This window comes from Dermacentor variabilis, chromosome 2 (assembly GCF_050947875.1).
Source record: "Dermacentor variabilis isolate Ectoservices chromosome 2, ASM5094787v1, whole genome shotgun sequence".
Lineage (NCBI taxonomy): Eukaryota > Metazoa > Arthropoda > Arachnida > Ixodida > Ixodidae > Dermacentor > Dermacentor variabilis.
Genome location: NC_134569.1, coordinates 36,380,618 through 36,400,944, shown reverse-complemented (window position 1 = coordinate 36,400,944; position 20,327 = coordinate 36,380,618). Strand labels below are relative to the sequence as shown.

General features: G+C 45.5%; 1 protein-coding gene across 1 annotated transcript in view; it reads right to left on the bottom strand.

The window, feature by feature from the left end:
- The window catches only part of Impbeta11 (importin beta11), a 119,695-nt gene that overhangs the window by 92,847 nt on the left and 6,521 nt on the right, over nt 1–20,327 (bottom strand). Inside the window, exons 4-5 of the mRNA XM_075680137.1 lie at nt 12,229–12,432; nt 1,923–2,052 (exon numbers count right to left, since the gene is read on the bottom strand). Coding sequence (XP_075536252.1) covers nt 1,923–2,052; nt 12,229–12,432 — 334 coding nt within the window. The remainder of the gene's footprint in view (nt 1–1,922; nt 2,053–12,228; nt 12,433–20,327) is intronic.

The following is a 20,327-nucleotide window of genomic DNA, read 5'->3' as shown; positions in this document are numbered from 1 at the left end:
CATTCTTTCTCTTAATGTCAATTAGAATATCAGCTATACCCATTTGCTCTCCGATCCAAACCGCTCTCTTCCTGTCTCTTAACGTTATACCTAGCATTCTTCGTTCCATTGCTCTTCGCGCGATCCTTAACTTGTTTTCGAGCTTCTCTGTCAGCCTCCAAGTTTCTGCCCCATATATCAGCACCGGTAGAATGCATTTATTGCAGACCTTTATTTTTAATAATAATGGTAAGCTTCCTGTCCGGATCTGACAATGTCTCCCAAATGCGCTCCAACCCATTTTTATTCTTCTGTAAATTTTCTTCTCATGATCAGGGTCCCCTGTGAGAAATTAACCTAGGTAAACATACTCCTTCGTAGACTCTAGAGGCTGACTGGCAACCCTGAACTCTTGTTCCCTTGCCCAGCTATTGATCATTATCTTTATCTTCTGCATGTTAATCTTCAACCCCACTGTTACACTCTCTGTTAAGGCCCTCAATCATTTGTTGTAACTCATCCCCAGTGTTGCTGAATAAGACAATGTCATCCGCAAATCTAAGGTTGCCGATATATTCGCTGTTGTCCTTACTCCTAAGCTATCCCATTTTAATAGAGAGATTGTGTCTCCCTGCCTGACCCCTTTTTTCCCCTTTTTTCACTTTTACCCTTTTTTTATAAGTAACTTCCTGCTTTCCTTGCGTAGAATTAAGATAGCTGTGCAATCTCTGTAAATATTTTCCAAGGTATTTACGCAATCGGTCTGTACTCCTTGACTACGTTATGCCTCTATAACTGCTGGTATCTCGACTGAATCAAATACCTTTTCATAATCTATGAAAGCCATACAGAGAGGCTGATTGTACTCAGCAGATTTCTTGATTACCTGATTGATGACATGGATGTGATCCATCTGCCATCCGTATAAATCTGTCTCTGCCACAGGGGTGAGCACGCTGTCAATTATAGTTTCGAGCCGACCATGTAAATCCAAAGCTAGTCTTGTAACGGGTTGCTCGAAGCTACGAAAAGAGACCTTTGTGCGCCTATGAATGGCATTTGGAACGGGGGACCACTGCACAATATTTCGCAAGGATGGCGGCAGTGAAGATGCAACGATCATCCCGTGCACTTGCTTTTGTTAGTGAGATGGTTTGCCGGCTTTCTGAGGGTCGTGCGACCGCTTTGAGTAGATCTGTGTTAATTCAGTAAACGTAGCTTTAGTTGCCAACAACTGATGATGAAGCTCCAATCAGGCCTAATGGGCTAGACATGTGGCCAACTGTGTGGCCATGACAAAAATTTCCCACTGGTCGATGTGATAATGGGCCACAAAGCATCACATAAAGCTTGTTGCTAAAAATCCTATGGATGGCTCATCAGTAATCGGTTGTGAGATCATGCATACAGATTAGATTGATGGCCACTGAAGCAGTGTTTAGGTCTACAGTCAACCAGCTGGCAACTACTGCAAGCACATGTGCCAAGTTGGTCTGCGTGCGCGTGTGTGGATAGAAAGCTATGAATTTGGGTGCATGAACACTGCAATCAGCATGCCTTCTGGTGGCTAATTGGCCCAATCTTCAGAGATCTTTTTGTGCGTTCCACATGCACTGATTTTGTTGTTCCCTATGTTCGTGTAGCGCTAGTCATTTAGATCAAACCGGCAAACTTAGTCGAACCTTGTACGGATAAAGCTCACACGCTGTGGGAAAGCTGCGCACATCAAGGGACCGAACGCAGCCGCGTCATTCACCTAAGGGACCGATATTAGAAAAATAGAATAGTATTAGACATTCAATTCACGAATTGAATGATTAAAATGCTTTGTTATCCAATTCGAAATTGAGTATACAACTATTCGCACCACCCCTAAATATAATCAATGAATGAAAGATGACGGTACAGGAAAAATAAGTATAAAGGTAATAAAGAGTCGTTACCTTTGAGGCAGAGATATGACTTTTCAAGCATAATGCCCACACTGTTCGGGTTGTTTGCCATTTGGTTAAGGAAGGCTTCTGTTTGGTTTGTCCACAGTTGCAATATAAATCCAAAGATATTGCTGGCAAGCTGCAAAAATAAATTGTGTCATTTTGTGATAAAGATGCCAGCAACTTTCACTATTAACACTTGGCTGGAGATACCTACATATACAGATGAATTGAACACAAACAACCCAAATTTGAAATACTGTGTCAATCACCCCTTTAAGATGCTGGACATTGTTATATGCTGCATGTCTTATACATTAAGAATAGAGTACAGAATAACTACAAGTCTTGTAGCTCAGTGGTTCTTTGAAGAAATAATTGTTTGATTTTCCAAGTGAATGAGCATATCAAACATAAAAGCCCAGCACCTCTAATCAAGTAGCTCAGTGAACTCAAAGAAAAGAAAGAGAATTATGTGCTAACTCAATAAAGCTAAAGATATGCAGCAGCAGCCATCTTGTGAATTTTGGAAAGAACCTTTACTGCTACACTTGAAATGTCCCTTTTATGTATGACCACATAACCGTGATTACATGTTATTTGTGGAAAGACGTCTGTGAAGAAACGATTCTATTCTAGCCAACTAGTGCAGCCTAAATACGAAAGACATGGTGCATACTCCTCCGACCACCTCCACACTACACCCCTGAACTGCTGGCTCAGTGAGGAAGCCATGTGAAGTTATCTACGGTGGTCGAACAAGGAATGTGGGGCAGAATACATAAATATTTACATATGCACGTATATATATATATATATATATATATATATATATATATATATACACACACACACACACACACACACACACACACACACACACACACACACACACACACACACACACACACACACACATGAAAAGAAAATACAAAAGCAATGCAACATATGTAAATATCAGAAGAAAACAAAAATGAAAGTGATGACCAATAAGATTAAGAGAAGGTACACTGAAGGAAGACAACTTGGCAAACATTAGAACAGTATCACGCGCATATATGAGCACTTGCAACCACTATCGAGAGAGGGAAAAAAAAGAACAAGCACGAGATGTTGAACGAGCAACCATTGCAATATACTGAAAATAATAGAATAAGGAAGATGTGGAAAGTATCAAACTCAAACAAAATTCATGTGTAAAAAAAAAGGAAAAAGAAAACAGTAACAAGGCTGCCGACATTGCAATACCCCTAGTATTAAAGACACATGCGTTCAATAGAATCAGTGTTTATCGATTGTGATAATGGCAGGCTGTTCCAATCTGTTACGGTGCGCGGGAAGAAGGAAAACTTAAAGAGGTCAGTTTGGGTGTTATAAGGAGTTAAAGATTCAGCGTGACGATGCCGTGTTCGGCACGATGTAAGTGGTTTAACATAAGCCTGTGGGTGGGGGGGACAAACAGTTGTTTTTAAGCAAGAGAAGAAATTTCAGTCGTATTTTCCTGTGTAGTTGTAGCGTTTGAATATTATGTTGATTCACTAGGCTAGTAAGAGAGTCACTCAGTCTATACTTGGAAAAAATAAGCCTTACAGCTTTACGTTGGACCATCTCTAAAGCGTTAATGTTAATTTTCTTATAGGGATCCCACAGAATGCATACACATTCTATTTTCGGTCGGATGAGTGAAGTAATCTAGTACCAGAGGGCGCATGCTTTAGTTTGCGCCTGACGAGACAAAGCTTCCTGAAAGACGAGTTACATACGTTAGAAATGTGGCTATTCCAGCTTTTCAGCTATTCCAGCTTTCCAGCTATTCCAGATATTTTTCATTTCGCCTATTCTGTACCTTCAAAGCACGGCAGATCATGCGATCACCCATAATGGGTGCATGGGAAGACAGTGCGCATTAAGGCACCAGCCTTCCCAAGTTAAATGCTTGTCCTCACTGTCGCACTCATATGCTCACTCCCTCTCACACCCAAAGCAGATTACGTGACTTCCCACACTTGGTAAATGGGCTGTAAATTTTCAGTCAAACCCAGGTCATGGCAGTGTTGCCATCTCTGTGAAGTAGAAGTCAGTAGACTCTTTATCCGGCAAAAGAGCCATATTAAATGCGGCTTTTGCAGGCTAGAATCCAGTGCTTATTGTTATTTCTACAATGTGCTACCTGAGAAGCAGCGACATAATACAGTGACTTCCAAAATTCTTGGTGCAGTGCATGGTTTGAATAATCACATGACATACAGTGACTCCTGAATACAATAACTATTTAAGGAGGGTCACGGCGCTCGAAAACCGAAAAATCGTGAAAAAGTCGATTTTTGAGAAACAATATTTTTGGGTTGTATGTCTCATAAACGACCTGTTCTGTAATTATCAGCACCTAATTCAACCACAAAGTAAAATAAGAAAACTCTTCTTTTGAGGCCACCGCGGCCCACAACACACATGCAAATGCCAAAATGAAGTCAAACTAGGCGCGTGCGCCATTCCTGGCCCATGTGGCCTGCCTGCGCCATCTTGGTGTGATTTTGACCGTGAATTCTTTGTCTCTGTTTTGCCGCCTTGCAAAATGGCAACATCGGTGCGGTTGAGGCGCTATTAGAGAGCTTTAGTTTAGGAGACGCAAGGCGTTGGGGCCCCTAGTGTTTGGGTGCATTTGAGTACGCAAGCAGAAACACGTTATATGTTAGCGGCCCCAAACGCAAGCCGCAGTGAGGTCGCATGCGCTTGCAGCGCCATCAACGTCTGATCTTCGCTGCGCTATAATTTTTTAAGATATAATATCAAGCATATGAATTAAAGCACATAAAACTATTCTTATTAAAAGCAGTTAATAGTGAGGTTTAGCATGTCCGGTATTCAAGTAAACGCAGACAAACGACCCGTTCACCTGCGTTGGCACTTTGGGACGGAGCCATAAACGGGAGCAGCCTAGGGTGCCTTGATGCCAGCGCTGCCATTCAGGGTGGCGCCATCCTTTGACCACCCCCACGCCGCCTCTTTCTCGCTGCGACGCCATATTGAATCACGGCGGGTAGTCAGAGTGGTCGCAGTTGATCGGTGCTAACAGCTGAGCTTGCGTTGTTCGAGGCACTCGCTGGTGGTTCAACTTGTTTAACAGTGTTCGACTGTATGACTGACAAGCTTGTCAAGTCCACTGAATCATCATGACGGGCTGTTGTGTGCCAATGTGCTCCGGGTCAACACGTAAAGGCCTGCGTTGTTTTCGCTTCCCCCGGGACTCGGAGCGAAGAAAGAAATGGGAAGCTCAAGTAAAGCGGCATCGGTGGAACGCAACTGACAACTCATATATCTGCGAGGTGAGTTGCAAAACAGTTAAGTCTTATCGATCCGTATTTTGCAATTAAAGAAAACTCGTGTACGCCACTGATGTATAGGCAGCGTATAGGTACGCGCATACGTACGGGCGCTAGCGTGTTTTTTGTTTTGAACTTAGCTTTTCTATGCGAATAGTGCCCTGATTATAGAGTCGGACGAGGGTGATTTTTATTCGCGGAATATTTAACACTAGCAAAAAATCGTAACGTCGCACACCTGTTTTATATTTTCACAGAAAGCGCTGGCGTCTCTTTTGCAAAGTTCGCGTCTCTGTTATTTAGACAGCAGAGTTACTTTTACGTTGAGCAAAAATAGACGAACCAAAAGTTAAGCGCTCGTTATTTGCTACTGAAGGCACACACTGCTTCGTCTGGAAAGTGCGGTTGTTGTGCTGGTGCCACTCAAAGCCCTGTGGTTTTCTTTGAGATCTCAGTAGATAATTGCGGCTCTCATGTCAAAGTGCATAGAGGATTTCTTTTTTATTGGTATATAATTGCATCGTGCTATTCGAAAGCGACGCAGCCGATGTTATGATCGCGGGCATACTTGCACTACGCTGTTCGTAAGCAGACCTTATCGCTGCATGTTCATTCCCGATCGTGGTTGTTATTCCGTGACGGAGCTAAATACCTAAGCAGGATGTACTCATGTAAACGTGCAGCTAACGCACATTATGGGTCAAATTTTTCCTGAGCTTTCTGGCTCGGCATCCGTCGTAGCCTGCGCGTTGTTTGGAAACGTGCGAGGTTCAATAATACAGCAACATTTTTTATGAACATTTTCTGTTAAGCACCTTAAATAACTGGTTATTTATTTTTTTAGCTCCACTTTGAAGAGGACCAGTTTGAGAAAAATTGGCAGGATGGACGTCGCCTGTTAAAGTCTACAGCTCTGCCCACACTGTTCGACTTTAGACATGAGTAATAATTGTAGTGGAGCGCATTATTTCCGCGATTTGCAGTTATTTCAATAAGCACTGAGACATGTCTTTTGTTATTTTTATTATTAATTCAGCTCAATTTAAGCGAAGGAAACTCCCTATGAGACGGAATGCCGAATGTGGACCTGCTGGCGAGGAAGGCACCAACTCCTCTTCAACACTTGCTACAGACGCTGACCAAGAAGACTCCGCAGAACTGAGTCGAGATAGTACCTCTTCTTTCGAAGAAAATGCAGTCGAGCATGAGAGCAATGAAGATATTTCCTCGCTCGCTGCATGTGAGCTACGAAAGGCTCTGCAAGATGCGAAAAAGAAAAACACTGATTTGCAAGAAAATTTGTCGACATCAAAAAAGAAGTTGAAGACTGCTGCCAGGAAAACAAAGCGGTTAGAAAAAGACCTCTCAGCGCTGACCAAAAATCTGGACTTCTTGAACGAGGACCAGAAGGCTGCCTTGAAGAGAAAGAGCCGGAAAGGTAGTGCCTGGAGTGCAGAAACCATAAATAAAGCGCTGCAACTCAAATTTGCTTGTGGCTCTGCAGGCTACGACGAACTTTTAGAACAGGGCAATCCTCTTCCCTCACAAAGAACACTTTGCAGACGACTGCAGCACCTGTCGTTTAAGCCCGGCATTTCGATTGATATAGTAAATATGATGAAAGTGAAAGTGGCCGCAATGTCAAACATTGAAAAAGACTGCGTCATATTTCTCGATGAAATGGAGATTCGCAAGGGTGTCGAGCTAGACCGCAGTGGTGACGGCTTCCTTGGCAAGGTGACGCTCCCTGAAACCGACCGAGCAGTAAACCATGAACTCGTCTTTATGGTTGGGGGCCTAAACACCCGCTGGAAGCAGGTGATTGCTTATCACTACACAAGTGCTTTTGTCAATGGAGAGAAGCTGAGAGACTTTGTCGTCCATTTAATCAACCTTTGTGCAGACATTTCTTTGCGTGTGCTGTGCGTGACATGCGACATGGGGAGCTCCAACCGTGCGATGTGGCGGAGCTTAAACCTGTCAAGCTCCCGCTACTCTGTCAGTAGATGCACTGTTCCCTACCCATATGACAATTCTATGTCATTGTTTTTTATGCCGGATCCTTCACATGTACTCAAAAATATTAGAGGGCACCTTGTGCGAAAAGATCCCATGAAACTTAGTTAAGAAATAGCGGCAAAGTACAATTTACGTAGCAGTGACGTGTCAATTGAGTACATAGAAGCAGTCCTAAAGATGGACTCAGAACAAATGAAGGTAGCACCTAACCTGAGTACCGTGCACATTTCCAACGGCCACGTCACAAAGATGAAGGTAGGGGTAGCAGTTCAGTTATTCCGGGAAGCACCTGCAGCTATAAGGTACTTTGTAGAGCATATGAAGCTGCCGCCCGAGGTTGAAACAACAGCCTGGTTTTGTGAAGTAATTTTCAAGTGGTACACAATCATGACTGCAAGGCACCCTGTTGTTGCTCTGAGCTTATCAAATGAAAGCAAATATGAAGAGGCTATTGCAACACTGAAACTCACTGTTGAAGTCATTGAGAGCTTAGGCATTGGCATCAAAAAGGTCTGGAAGCCATGCCAGGCAGGGGTGCTAATGTCCCCTGCTGTAGTGCTTCAACTGCATGAATTTCTGCTAAAGAAATGTGGCTACGCATTCTTCTTGACAGGACGATTGGCCCAAGATTGCCTGGAGAACTTGTTTTCAGTCATCTGGATGATTTCTCCTGTGCCCAGTGCATATGATGTCAAAAATGCGCTCAGAATTGTGTCAATTAGCTAGTTCCTCAAGGTACCTAAGAACTCTGGTTATGAAGCTGACGACAGCAACTACTTAGTGGATTTCTTCTCTGCAGAGATTCAAGAAGTGCAGAAAGAATTTCAAGAACCCTCGTACGATGATGAATGCACAGAGGGCGAGCCATTGTCTCTTGTAGAAAATGACATCATTGCTCACTTGGCAGGGTATTTGGTGAAGTCTTTTATATCTACTAACAAACCATGCTCCACCTGTACTGAGACCCTGATTGCTGATGAGGCTTCCGATGAGCATGCTCTTGTGCAGCTCAAGGAGAACAATCAAGGTTCTAGAAATTTGGTGTATGTAAGCCATACGGTACTGCGCTTTGTTTCTTCCTGTGAATGTGTCTTTAAGAAATTTTCACAAGAAAATGATATTTGTCATTTGGATCTCCCAATCAATACATTGACGAGCCTTATTGAGCGATCAGTTTCTCTGCCACCTAGTGAATGCGCTGACCACCCAAGCGTTATGAGAAAACTGATGTGCCGTTTTGTTGCCATGCAACTGCGTATCTACCTCCGCTGGCTGAACGAGCCTGATGATTCAGACGACGGTTATGGCAGCAAGACTGTGGCTGGCATGAACTTGCCGTAGAGTACCTTGCTTTAAATCTTACACCACTCCGTAAATAGCTGCTTTTTTACCACTGACTTGCTGGCTTATCTCGTAGTTTGCATTTTTCTTCATGCTTTGTTTTTATGTTTGTTGCAAAGGTAACACCACAGTGCACGTAGCAACTTTTTGCCCCTATGTCTTGCTCGCTTATTTGAAGATTTGCATCTTTTTCCATGCTTTGCTTTTATGCTTTCCTTTTAAGGTTAAACCCCCCTGTACATACCCCACTTATCTGTCCCTCTGTCTTGCTTACTTGTATTGTAGTTTGCATTTTTTCATGGTCGACTGCACTTGACATTAAATAAATAATTTGCACTATTTTTTTTTGTTGCCTTTGCTGTCTTTAAGGGGTGAGGTTGACAAGCTAGGTTACATATTGTTCTGCAGCACTAGAAGCTCAACCTCTAGGGAGCAGTTATTTTCAACATCCTAGCCCATCACCACCCAATTTTGCAGGCAAAATAGGAATTGCATGCACGGGCATCGTCAAAACTACAGCTTTTTACTAAACCTTTTCTGGTCGATTCTTTTTCACAAAGCATAAATTTTCAGTCAGTTACTTTTATTTCGGATTTAAAATTGTTAGAAAAGAATTACTGCAGTTATTTAATGACCTCAAATTCACCCTTTTTTGTGTAGGTGTACAAGCATGGTTTATATATACGAGTACAGATGGGCATGAATAAAATAAATACAATGAAAAATATATGCAGAAATGCGTTTCACAAACGGAGGAATCGTAGCAGAACAACCGGTGTGCATGTCCAGAGCGCAAGCGAAGCCTGCATATGAGCGCACGCAAGAACGCTTGGTGGTTGTGTGCCTGTCAGAAAAATGAAACGAGTGGAAAACTTGCAGTAGTGGTTTATCCTACCGCCAATGAGGTGCAATCAGTTTTCATGGGCCTCGTGAAAGAAAACGCAGGTGCAGTGGCAACGTTGGTATACGCGGCATTGTTTGTATGTACCAGCGCCAACCTGTAAACAGATGTGATTGCACCCCTGTGGGCAATAAACAGGCGAGGAACTCGCAGTTACACTTTGAAAGATTAAAAAGCAGACAGCTTGTCTTTGCGAGCAAAACAAACGGAAATAGCTCGCGCGACAGAAGCGAAACCAACCGCCGCGCGCGAGCAGCTGATGACACGTGGCTGTTATCAAAGCGCAGGAAGTGAAAAACCAAAAACCATGTAGAAAAAAAAAAAACAATTTCTTCCACTCACACGGAGCAGTAGCACCTGCTGGGCAACGGATGTTTAAAATGATAGCCTGTTTAAAATGATAGCCAACTGACGGCACACTAATTGTTCAACCTCGACCACTCGGGGCCCTAAAATTAATTAGTACAATTACGTATTCGACCCTCGGATGTTAAAATGGCTATTTTGAGTAAAAAGATGCGCAGTGCAATATTGATAAAAAGATTGTTAAAATCAAAGCACTCAAAGCGCGCTGAGAGCATGAACGGCGCCGTTACGAATGCTAGCGCAGCCGATCCCGTGTGCTTCAATATGGCGGCGCCGTTGAGGTTGTCTCCACCCTGAACGGCGGCGCTGGCATCGAGGCACCCTAGAGCAGCCTGCATGGTGCAGCCACCTGGTGGCGCAAAGCTCAAACGGACAAAGACAGCTAATATTGCAGCAAGTGTATTTTACTTTGCTGCAGGTGTAAATTTTTGGCAGCAACATGATTACGCCATTGCTGAAAATTTACACTAGCAGCGAAGTCAAATAGACTTGGTTACAGCAATATTAGCTGTTTTTGTCCGTTTGAGCTTTGTGCCACCAGGTGGATGCACCATGCCGGCCGATCCCGTTTACACCCCCGCCCCAACGCCCCGTCCTCCTGCGTTTACCCGAATACAGGACACGCTAAACCTCTCTAATATATATCAAAACGATGTCTGTAGACACTTGGCGAAAGACATAAGATTATCTACCCGCTAGCTACTCGTAAGTTCTCATACACCACGAGAGTCACGTGGGTAATGTGACGCTTAGTGACGTGACTTAATGTGACCGCCCCAAGGACGCAAGTAGACGTGGCGGTCTGCGCATGCGCAGTACCGTCGTCCCTAGTTCTTGCGTATGCAAGCCGCTTGTGTCCCCTAAACTAAAACTCTCTACTGGCGTTTTCCCGCGATACGGAGCGCTGACTGGCCGGAGCAGCACGTTCAAATCCAGTGCGCTAAAGCGCACTTGCCATTGGCTGCTGTGCGGGTGACGGCGGCGGCTGCTCCCTTTGATGCCGCGCCCGCCGCCCTTGCGTCATTGTTGCCCCTTGCTCCGACCGCCTCAACAGACGCCTGCTTGCGAGCTGCTCATCGCCTTGCGCTATCTTTTAGATTATTGTCTCAGCTTTTTTTTTTGCTAGTTCATTGCTGCATGCGATGCCGGCAACGAAACCCACGGCAGTGCAGATGTCGGGTGAGTGGAAGCGCGATCTGCGACTTGTGCGAGCATTGAACTTCCAATCTTCCGCAGTGAGTGCCGACCGCGTAGATGCTTTCAGCGGCGGAACTGTGCTGTCGGCTGTCACCAGTAAAAAATTGGACATATTGAGTGTGTCTGGAGCTGCAAGAGCTAATTAGAAGCTCCGCAGGAGCTTTCTAATAAAAAACATGTGTTCAACTTTAGGGCCCGTTTTCTCAGTATGAATTTTTTTGCTAGTAGTGGTGCTGGGGAAGGTGATATCTCAAAAATCGCTCTTCAGATTTGTGTGCCACTTTTTTATTCTGTTCCTGAATTACTTTGCCAGGGGATAACAAGCTTCTTTATTTTGAAAGGTGGTGCAGTTAAATTATAATAAGCAATTAATATTTATGAATGTGGTCATTAGTGGCTACATCAAATTCAAAGTTGTGTTAAAATTTTTTGGAGGGGAAACTAAAAAAAAAAGGGCTTTGTAGCCCCCTGGGATGTATATCAAGGGATCATCACAGTGAATTTCCACTTCCTACGATGTCCTGGCATTTTTCCGGGCCCTTCCTCAGGAATATACATGAACCACCTAGTTAGACCTTAGACCTCAATAACTCTGGAACTAATATACACATCTTCATGAAACTTTGTAGTTCCTCATAGTTCGGTGGTATGAACATACCCTGAAAGTTTCATCTGGATATCTTAAAGAATAAAGAAGTTCGGTCTCCAGGGTAGCTTCCCCCCTTAAGAGTACGCCTTCTTCCAACCTTCAACATAGTTTTGGAAGGGTCTCAGATGTCATTTGGTACCTTGAAGTCTGAAGTGTTGTGTGTGTTTTGAACTATGTTTAAGCTAAAAAAAATGAAGAAGCACATATTGCTCATTGCTCATGCGCAGTAAAAGCTGACCATGCTTTAACAGTTATCTATTAAAGATGTCGTAGATTTCGTAGAAAATAGTAGAAAAAGTAGAATTTTCTTTAAGTAGTAGATTTCGCTAGCTTTTCTGGAAGTCACCAAAAATCAGTAGATTCTGAATATTTATCCTTGAATCCATAAAAATTTGAAAAAAATTCACTAGACCTACTGATTATCACTATCTGTGGAAACAACGGGCTATGACACAAATGTGCATGGCGAGACCCTGCTATTGTTGACACAATAACAAGGTGACATAGTTTAGAACTGACCTCTTGAAACACCCTTCGGTCCCCAGCAAGGCGCTTCGATGCCAGCGATTTTGTGACATGATGAAGCACGAGCAGGCTCCTCTGTTGTGGAAGATCATCCGGGTTTCGGACAACTTGTAGCAAGGTTGGCACAAGCTCGGGCCACTCAGCTGGGCAGTCAAAACGGGCGACTTTTGACACCAATACGGCAAGTTGTAAGGCAAGCTGCAAGAAAGCCACAGTTGCAGTATGTTAAATTTTGCTCAAACATTGAGTGCGTCAACCAATTTAACAAGTCCCTCTTATTTTGCAATATCTTTTCTGAATAAAATCACAAAGCCTGAGTGCTAGCATATTGCTTGAACTGTGAGGCGAGTCCCCTAAGTGACAATGCTGTACTACTTGATCAACAGCGGGTGAATAAGAGAAGCTCCGCACTAGAGTCAACATTTCATCAAGAGGACTTGTCCTTCTAGTGGCATGGGTAGCCTTTGTCGAAACATTGATTGGCTCCAGCATGAGGCTACCCCTGTTGCCCAATCTGAGCTTCTGAGTCCCCACCTTCTACGAACTCATCTTGTTTCCACATTGGGACTGTCAGGCAGTGTGACCATTGTTACGATTGACCAGCAGGGGTATTTATTTTCTAGCCTCTCCCACCCCACTGCGACGAATCCCTTTGGGAAGCTAACAATGCGTCATCCTTGGACAGGCCGGTGGCACACACAAAGCAAGACACGTTTGGCAGACTAAGTACTGTTTGTCTGTTCACTGTCGCCTTCACAGACCAATGGGAGCAAGGAAACTCCTGGAAAAGGGCGTTCAAAGGCATTCCCTCACGGACTCCAGTAACCACCATGATCGTTTGACAGATGCTCCAGCTAACTGCAGGGTCATACCAGGAACCAAAATACACTAGCTTGAGTCAAGCATCGCAATCCCCATCTACAAATCTCCCCTCCTTTCTGTATTATAATCATCAACCTGTTTTATATCCACTGCAGGACGAAGGCCTCTCCCTGCGATCTCCAATTATACCCCGGTCCTGTGCCAACTGATTCCAACTAGTGGCCGTGAATTTCCTAATTTGATCACTCCACCTAGTCTTCTGTCATCCTCGATTGCGTTTCCCTTCTCTCGGTAATTCTGTAACCCTAGTGGTCCAACGGTTATCTAACCGGCGCATTACATGACCTGCTCAGCTCCATTCTTTCTCTCTTGATGTCAATTAGAATATTGTCTATACCTGTTTGCTTTTTGATCCAAACAACCCTCTTTCTGCCTCTTAACGTTATGCCTAGCAATCTACGCTCCATGGCTCTTTGCGCGGTTCTTAACTTTTTCCTAAGCTTCTTTGTCAGTCTCCAAGTTTCTGCCCCATATGTCAGCACTGGTAAAAGGCACTGATTGTAAACCTTCCATTTCAATGATAATGGTAAGCTTCCAGTCAGGAGATGGCAATGTCTCTGGTATGTGATTCAACCAATTTTTATTCTTGTGTGAATTTCCTTCTGATGATCAGGGTTCCCTGTGATTAATTGACCTAGGTAAACATACTCCTTCACAGACTCTAGAGGCCGACTGGCGATCCTGAATTCTTGTTCTTTTGCCCGGCTATTTATCATTATCTTTGTCTTCTGCCTATTAATCTTTAATCCCACTCTTACACTCTCTCTGTTAAGGTCCTTAATCATTTGTTGCAACTTGTCTTGATTGTTGCTGAATAGAACAATGTCATCGGCAAACCGAAGGTTGCCGAGGCATTCGCCGTCGATCTTTACTCCTAAGCCTTCCCAGTTTAATAGCTTGAATACTTCTTCCAAGCACGCAGTGAATAGTATTTTAGAGATTGTCTCGCCTGTCTGACCCCTTTCTTTATAAGTGTCTTCCTGCTTTTCTTGTGTAGAATTAAGGTAACTGTAGAACCTCTGTAGATATTTTTCAAGGTATTTACGTAAGCGTTTCGTACTCCTTGATTACGTAATGCCTCTATGACAGCTGGTATCTCTACTGAATCAAATGCATTTTCGTAATCTATGAAAGCCATAACAGAGGCTGATTGTACTCTGCAGATTTCTCGATTAACTTATTGGTGACATGGATGTGATCCATTGTAGAGTATCCCTTCCTGAAGCCAGCCTGTTCCCTTGGTTGATTAAAGTCCAGTGTTTCCCTTATTCTATTGGAGATTATTTTGGTAAATATTTTATATAATACTGGGAGTAAGCTAATGGGCCTATAATTTTTCAATTCTTTAATGTCTCCCTTTTTGTGGATTAGTATAATGTCTGGGACCCTTGCAGTCGATAGACACTTCGTATAAAGAGCGGCCAGTTTTCCAAGCATTATGTCTTATTTATTTATTTATTTAGAAATACTGTCAACCCTCAGTTGAGGGTCACAACAGGGAGGGATGTTACATATACGTTCGTACAAGACAGCCAGATACAAAAGAAATATGCACATGCACTACAGTGTCCTAGGGATACAAGATACGACGTACAGACTATAAGACATGTATTCAAATGTTCAACCAGCTGCCGCAGGCACACAAACAGAAAAAAAGGAAAAAGAGAAAAAAGGAAAAAAAAACACTTTACAATATCCACGTGGTACAGTTTTAGTAAAGAACCTTGATTGCATTTGTAAACAATGCAGTATCAGAATTGCGAACAATTTCTGCAGGCAACTTGTTCCACAGCTCTATTGACTGTGGGAAGAACGAACAACGAAAGGCATTGGTTCGGGACAAGTACGGTTGAATAGCTGCACTATGATTTAAGCGGGAGCTCAGTCTGCCTGGAGGTTTTAAATACAAATCTTTATTAATTTTTAGTTCGCCGTGAATTATTTGAAATAACGTTATTACTCTCTGCTTCTTGCACCTATCTTCCAATAATTCAAGACCGCAAGACTTTAACATCGCCGCAACTGAGTCTGTCCTTCTATATTTCTAACAAATATAGCGCGCCGCCCGGCGTTCCTTCTCTATTTTGGCCCACAATACCTTTTGATATCTTCGAATAAATTGGCTGTTATTCCATCTTCTCCTGCCAATCTTCCTTGTTTCATGTCTTGCAAGGCCCTTTTGAACTCATCACTAGTTATAGGAGGAGTTTCTGTATCCTGTTCCTTACTGCTTCTAATTGAGATATCCTGACTCCACTGGGCACTGTACAGGTCAGTATTGTGGGGATACACGACTCTCGCGCGTCCCCTGATGTTTTTCCCGCATGGCGCGTCTCCTGTAATCCGGCTTCGCCGCGTGGCCTGCGTGATGCCCGTAGCGGTTGATGTGGTTGGGGCGCACTGCGAGAGATGGCGCGAGTGTTGCGTTTCTAACGCCGCCTCACGGCAGGGTTACTTGGGGGCGCAGGGGAGGACGGGCTGTCTCTTTCCCGGCGGATCGGCTAACAGCGAGGACGTCCCGCGCGCGCACGCCGACCCATGCTTCTGCGAGACCGCCTCGCGTGGCCTGCCTTCGAACGCGCCACCGTTGGCGTGGCCGTACACGCGAACGACCAGGCGTTGGTATCCAGCATGGGGCGAACATATTCGCTCGTTTTTCGGTCGCGGTGAGTCGGACTTCTAGATTTGTCGCGCGCCCATCGGCATGTGTTGTGGATAGCAACTCGGCTAGCAGGCATTGATCTATGAAAGGTGCAATAAATGCCCTTGTGATTGTTTTCACTACTGTGTTGTCGTTCTTTTGTCCCAAGAGCACGGGTGTAGGAGGACCCCACATCTGGCGCCCAACGTGGGGCTCTTGGGGCATCGGACGATAGTTTTAACAGTTTTGTTTCGTTCGAGACCTTTGTTTGAACCGAAGCATAGGCCTAGCGTGAATTTTGATCGCTAGCGTCGGCGGCGTGCTTTCTTGAGCGAGGTGATGGTGGCTGTAGTGTGTTTGAACATGTCAACATGCTAAGCCTTTTCGCAAGTGTTTTTTTAATGACAGTCGTCAGTACGAGAGCCACGTGGTCTGCATCCTGGGAGAGCGAGGCTTAGCGCCCGCGGAGCAGTGGCATGCCTGAAGCGAGTGAGTACGGAAGCCTCGTGGGTGGTCCGAATTTCTTATGTAAATAGCTTCTTCTATCTCTTTGACTCGGATGAAGTCGCGGCTCTGGGAGCCGGGTGGCCGCGGGCCACGGGTGCCACTACGGGCTGACTGGTATTGCGGCCTGGCACCGGGCGCTCCGGCACCGTCTAGGACGGTGGGCGCCGTCAACTCGGATGCTGTGTGCACCGAGCGGAGTAGGACCACCTAACAGAGCTGACGTCTCCTCGCGGCTGCCTGTTTTGCGCACATTTTGGATGTTGTTTTTGGATGCCGGTTGTTGTCAGGGTAGCGACGCTTTAGGCCTAAGGCTTTACGAAGCTGCCTGTCGCACGTGGAGGGACACAACCTGGTGGACCGTGGCGTTGAGGTGTTGCAATTTGCTTCCCTCATTCTATTTCGCCTCGCACGAATTGAAATTACTCGTTCGACTCAAGGAAGCGAGCTTCGTTCACATGAACTTAGCATCTGAGTAGCTGCCCGATCTTTTGCTAGCCGAGTTGAACATCGTACCACGTGGGCGATGCGCATGCAGAATTCCTCTCCCTTGCACTACTTTAGTGTTTGCCGAGTGTGTTGAGTGTACGCAGCGTGATTGGAGTCACCCCTGGCATGCTGTCACCGGCACATCGTCTGCGCTGCTGCTCCGGACTACGATCGAGCCACCCCGGGCGATGGTGATGCTGTGGCCAGTTCGGCGCAGCGACTTCGGCGGCCTCTTGTATCCAGCTCACAACCCTCGGCGGCGGACAAAAGAGCCGGCGGTCACCGACAGCTACGGCGGCTCTTGCCAGCAGGGCGCGTCGGCGCGAGCGACGCTTGCTCGTACCGACTACTGCGTCGTCGTCTCCGGAGTCCTGGCCTGGGATCGTGCCGTCGAGTCCGCAAAGCTACCGCTGTGACCGGCGGACGCCAGCGGTATACCCAGGGACAATGTCGGCTCGCATGTTATGGACAGCGTGTAGACATTTCTTCGGCGCGACCACTGTTGCATGTACTATCTTGTTCGCGGAGCACGGGTTAATGTTAGACCGTGTCACATGTCTCGCCGGAATATGTAGTGATTTAAGGTTGGGGGGATGTGGGGATGCGCGACTCTCGCGCGTCCCCTGATGTTTTTCCCGCATGGCGCGTCTCCTGTAATCCGGCTTCGCCGCGTGGCCTGCGTGATGCCCGTGGCGGTCGATGTGGTTGGGGCGCAGTGCGAGAGATGGCGCGAGTGTTGCGTTGCTAACGCCGCCTCACGGCAGGGTTACTTGGGGGCGCAGGGGAGGACGGGCTGTCTCTTTCCCGGCGGATCGGCTAACAGCGAGGACGTCCCGCGCGCACACGCCGACCCATGCTTCTGCGAGACCGCCTCGCGTGGCCTGCCTTCGAACGCGCCACCGTTGGCGTGACCGTACACGCGAACGACTTGGCGTTGGGATCCAGCATGGGGCGAACATATTTGCTCGTTTTCCGGTCGCGGTGAGTCGGACTTCTAGATTTGTCACGCGCCCATCGGCATGTGTTGTGGATAGCAACTCGGCTAGCAGGCATTGATCTATGAAAGGTGCAATAAATGCCCTTGTGATTGTTTGCACTACTGTGTTGTCGTTCCTTTGTCCCAAGAGCACGGGTGTAGGAGGACCTCACCGTATAGCATTCTTCCGCTTCACTTACTAAGTCTTCTAGATTGCTCATGATATTACCCTGCTTATCTTTCAATGCATACATGTTGGTTTGTCCTGTGCCAAGTTTCTTTCTCACTGATTTCAGGCTGCGTCCATTTTTTACGGCTTCTTCAGTCCTTCTCACATTATATTTTCGAATATCAGTTATTTTCGCCTAGTTGATCAGTTTTGACAATTCCGCAAATTCTATCTTATCTCTTGAGTTGGACACTTTCATTTTTTTCATTTTTTTATTAGGTCCTTTGTTACTTGGGAGAGCTTGCCTACTGGTTGCCTTGCCTCCCACTTCAATTGCTGCCTCTGAAGCCAACCTAGTTAGGGTTTCATTCATTAGCTCTGTGTCAACATCATCACTCTGTTGTAAAGCTGCATATTAGTTTGCAAGTACCAGCCTCATGTTGAATGTAAGAAGGTGGGGGAGTGATTATGTGAACCCTCGCCCTCAACATGGGTCCTTCGATGACTTTGCATACTCCAATCGGATGAAGGATGGCAGAAGTTTTCCCTGGCCTAGGGATCTAGTGAGGACAGAGGGGTTTTTAAGTGAACTTTTTTGGCTCCTCAAAGGGTTTCAATTCAGTCATGCTAGACTGTTCAGACGTAACGTTCTCCACTCCTCATATAGATATTGTAAATAAGCCCAGTACTCCTCATTCTCAATGAGAATAAGTTCCTCGTTTCAATAGCGTCCTTAGCATGGATGAATCGGACAATGGTGTGGGGCCAGCTACCCATCTTGACATGCCCAGCCCCAACTCTTACGCCACTTAATGCTCCCTTAGACACCGTGGGCCATTTGGCATGGCAGGGATTACTAGCAGAGCCACTGAATCTCATGAGAAAACATCATAATAATCTTTCCCCTAACCAGTTTGATAAGTCCCAGGGGACACAATGCTCTGAGGTATCCTCGAATCTATGAGGACAAGTACTTACACAGTGTTATTATTCTTCACTACCAGATACAGCAACTGCCATACCAGTGTTGAATACGCAGTGTCGAAATCTACGCTCCAGTGGTGGTGCCCTCTGGGTTAAAAATGCAGCTCTTAAAGGCTATGCTTTTGCTGGGTGCATCTGGTAAAAGTGATTGTGAGAGCCAGAAACACGTCATAGACGTCGAGTTGTGGACATCACCTATTGCTCTGGTTTTCCTGCTGCTGGAGGAGCTGTCCAGTTCTGAAGTTAAAAGAAATTCAGCCAATAGCTATTCTGTTTACAGGTACAAAACAACAAGAAAGTGACAGTAATTTCAAGATGTTAAAGAAAGGCCAAACAGCCTTAGCAAAACTGTAGGCTCCCTGCTGCATGTGCAAGAGTGACATCTGGCTTGGCTCAGATGTTCCGGACAACACTACCTGGTGACTAAGCCAATTTATGCACCACACGTGGAAAGTGTTATGAGGCTAGTTTATGGGGGCACTAAAATATGCGCTGTCAGTGAGAAAATTTTAAACATAAAAAGCCTCGACACAGATATTAAAGGGCCTCTGAAATGGTTCGGACAAACTTTGTAGACCCGTAGGGTACAGCTAAAGCTAATCATTTGTACCACAATTTGTGTGAAGCATCTCATATTAAGAGAGCCACAGACAATTACAAGTTACCCTCCATAGCTATGCATTTTCTCCTCAACTTGTTTGCCGAGAGATCGGGGCTAAGCTCCATTTTCACTGACTCTGCGTCATGATGGCACATTGTGTCGTCTACTTCTGGTTTCCCAGAAGCAACTACGAGAAGCCTCTCCAACCTTTCTGCCAGCTGCTTGGTAATGGACCCCAAGCAAGAGCTATCGAAGCAGCATGTGTTGTGAGCATTCCGGTAACCACAGACAAGCTGGGCGTTTCGACAGATGGGTGCAGGCATAAACTCAAGCTGATCAAGAAACTTCAGCGTAGACATGCGTGAGCAGCCTGATCGGTCTGCCCGGTCCAGTTACCTAGTGGCGCAGAGCTTAACTAGCCAAACAAAGAACTAATATTGCTCTTTGTAAAATCAATGTGTTAGCGTTTACGGTTCTGCGAAAAATTTACACCAGCAGCAAAGAATATACTTCGTTACTGCTACTGTGTTTGGTTGAGCTCTGTGCCACCAGATGGCTGCACCGTGCAGACCATTCTAGGGTGCCTCGATGCGCGCGCTCCCTTCCGCCGCCGTGAAGGGTGAAGACAATCGCGTCATCTGCTACGGCGTCCGCCATTATGATGCCCGCTCCGTAGGCAGTCAACGGGTGTCGTGCAGCTGCATGTACAGTTCACTTTGATAGCGTGTGCTGCTTTAATGACATGTCGAGAACACGAAATTTTCCCATCAGCTGTGTCAAGGTATCAATTTAATATTCTGTCATTTTTATTTTTAAAGCGGAATTTCCAACTGGACTTGCCGGCAGC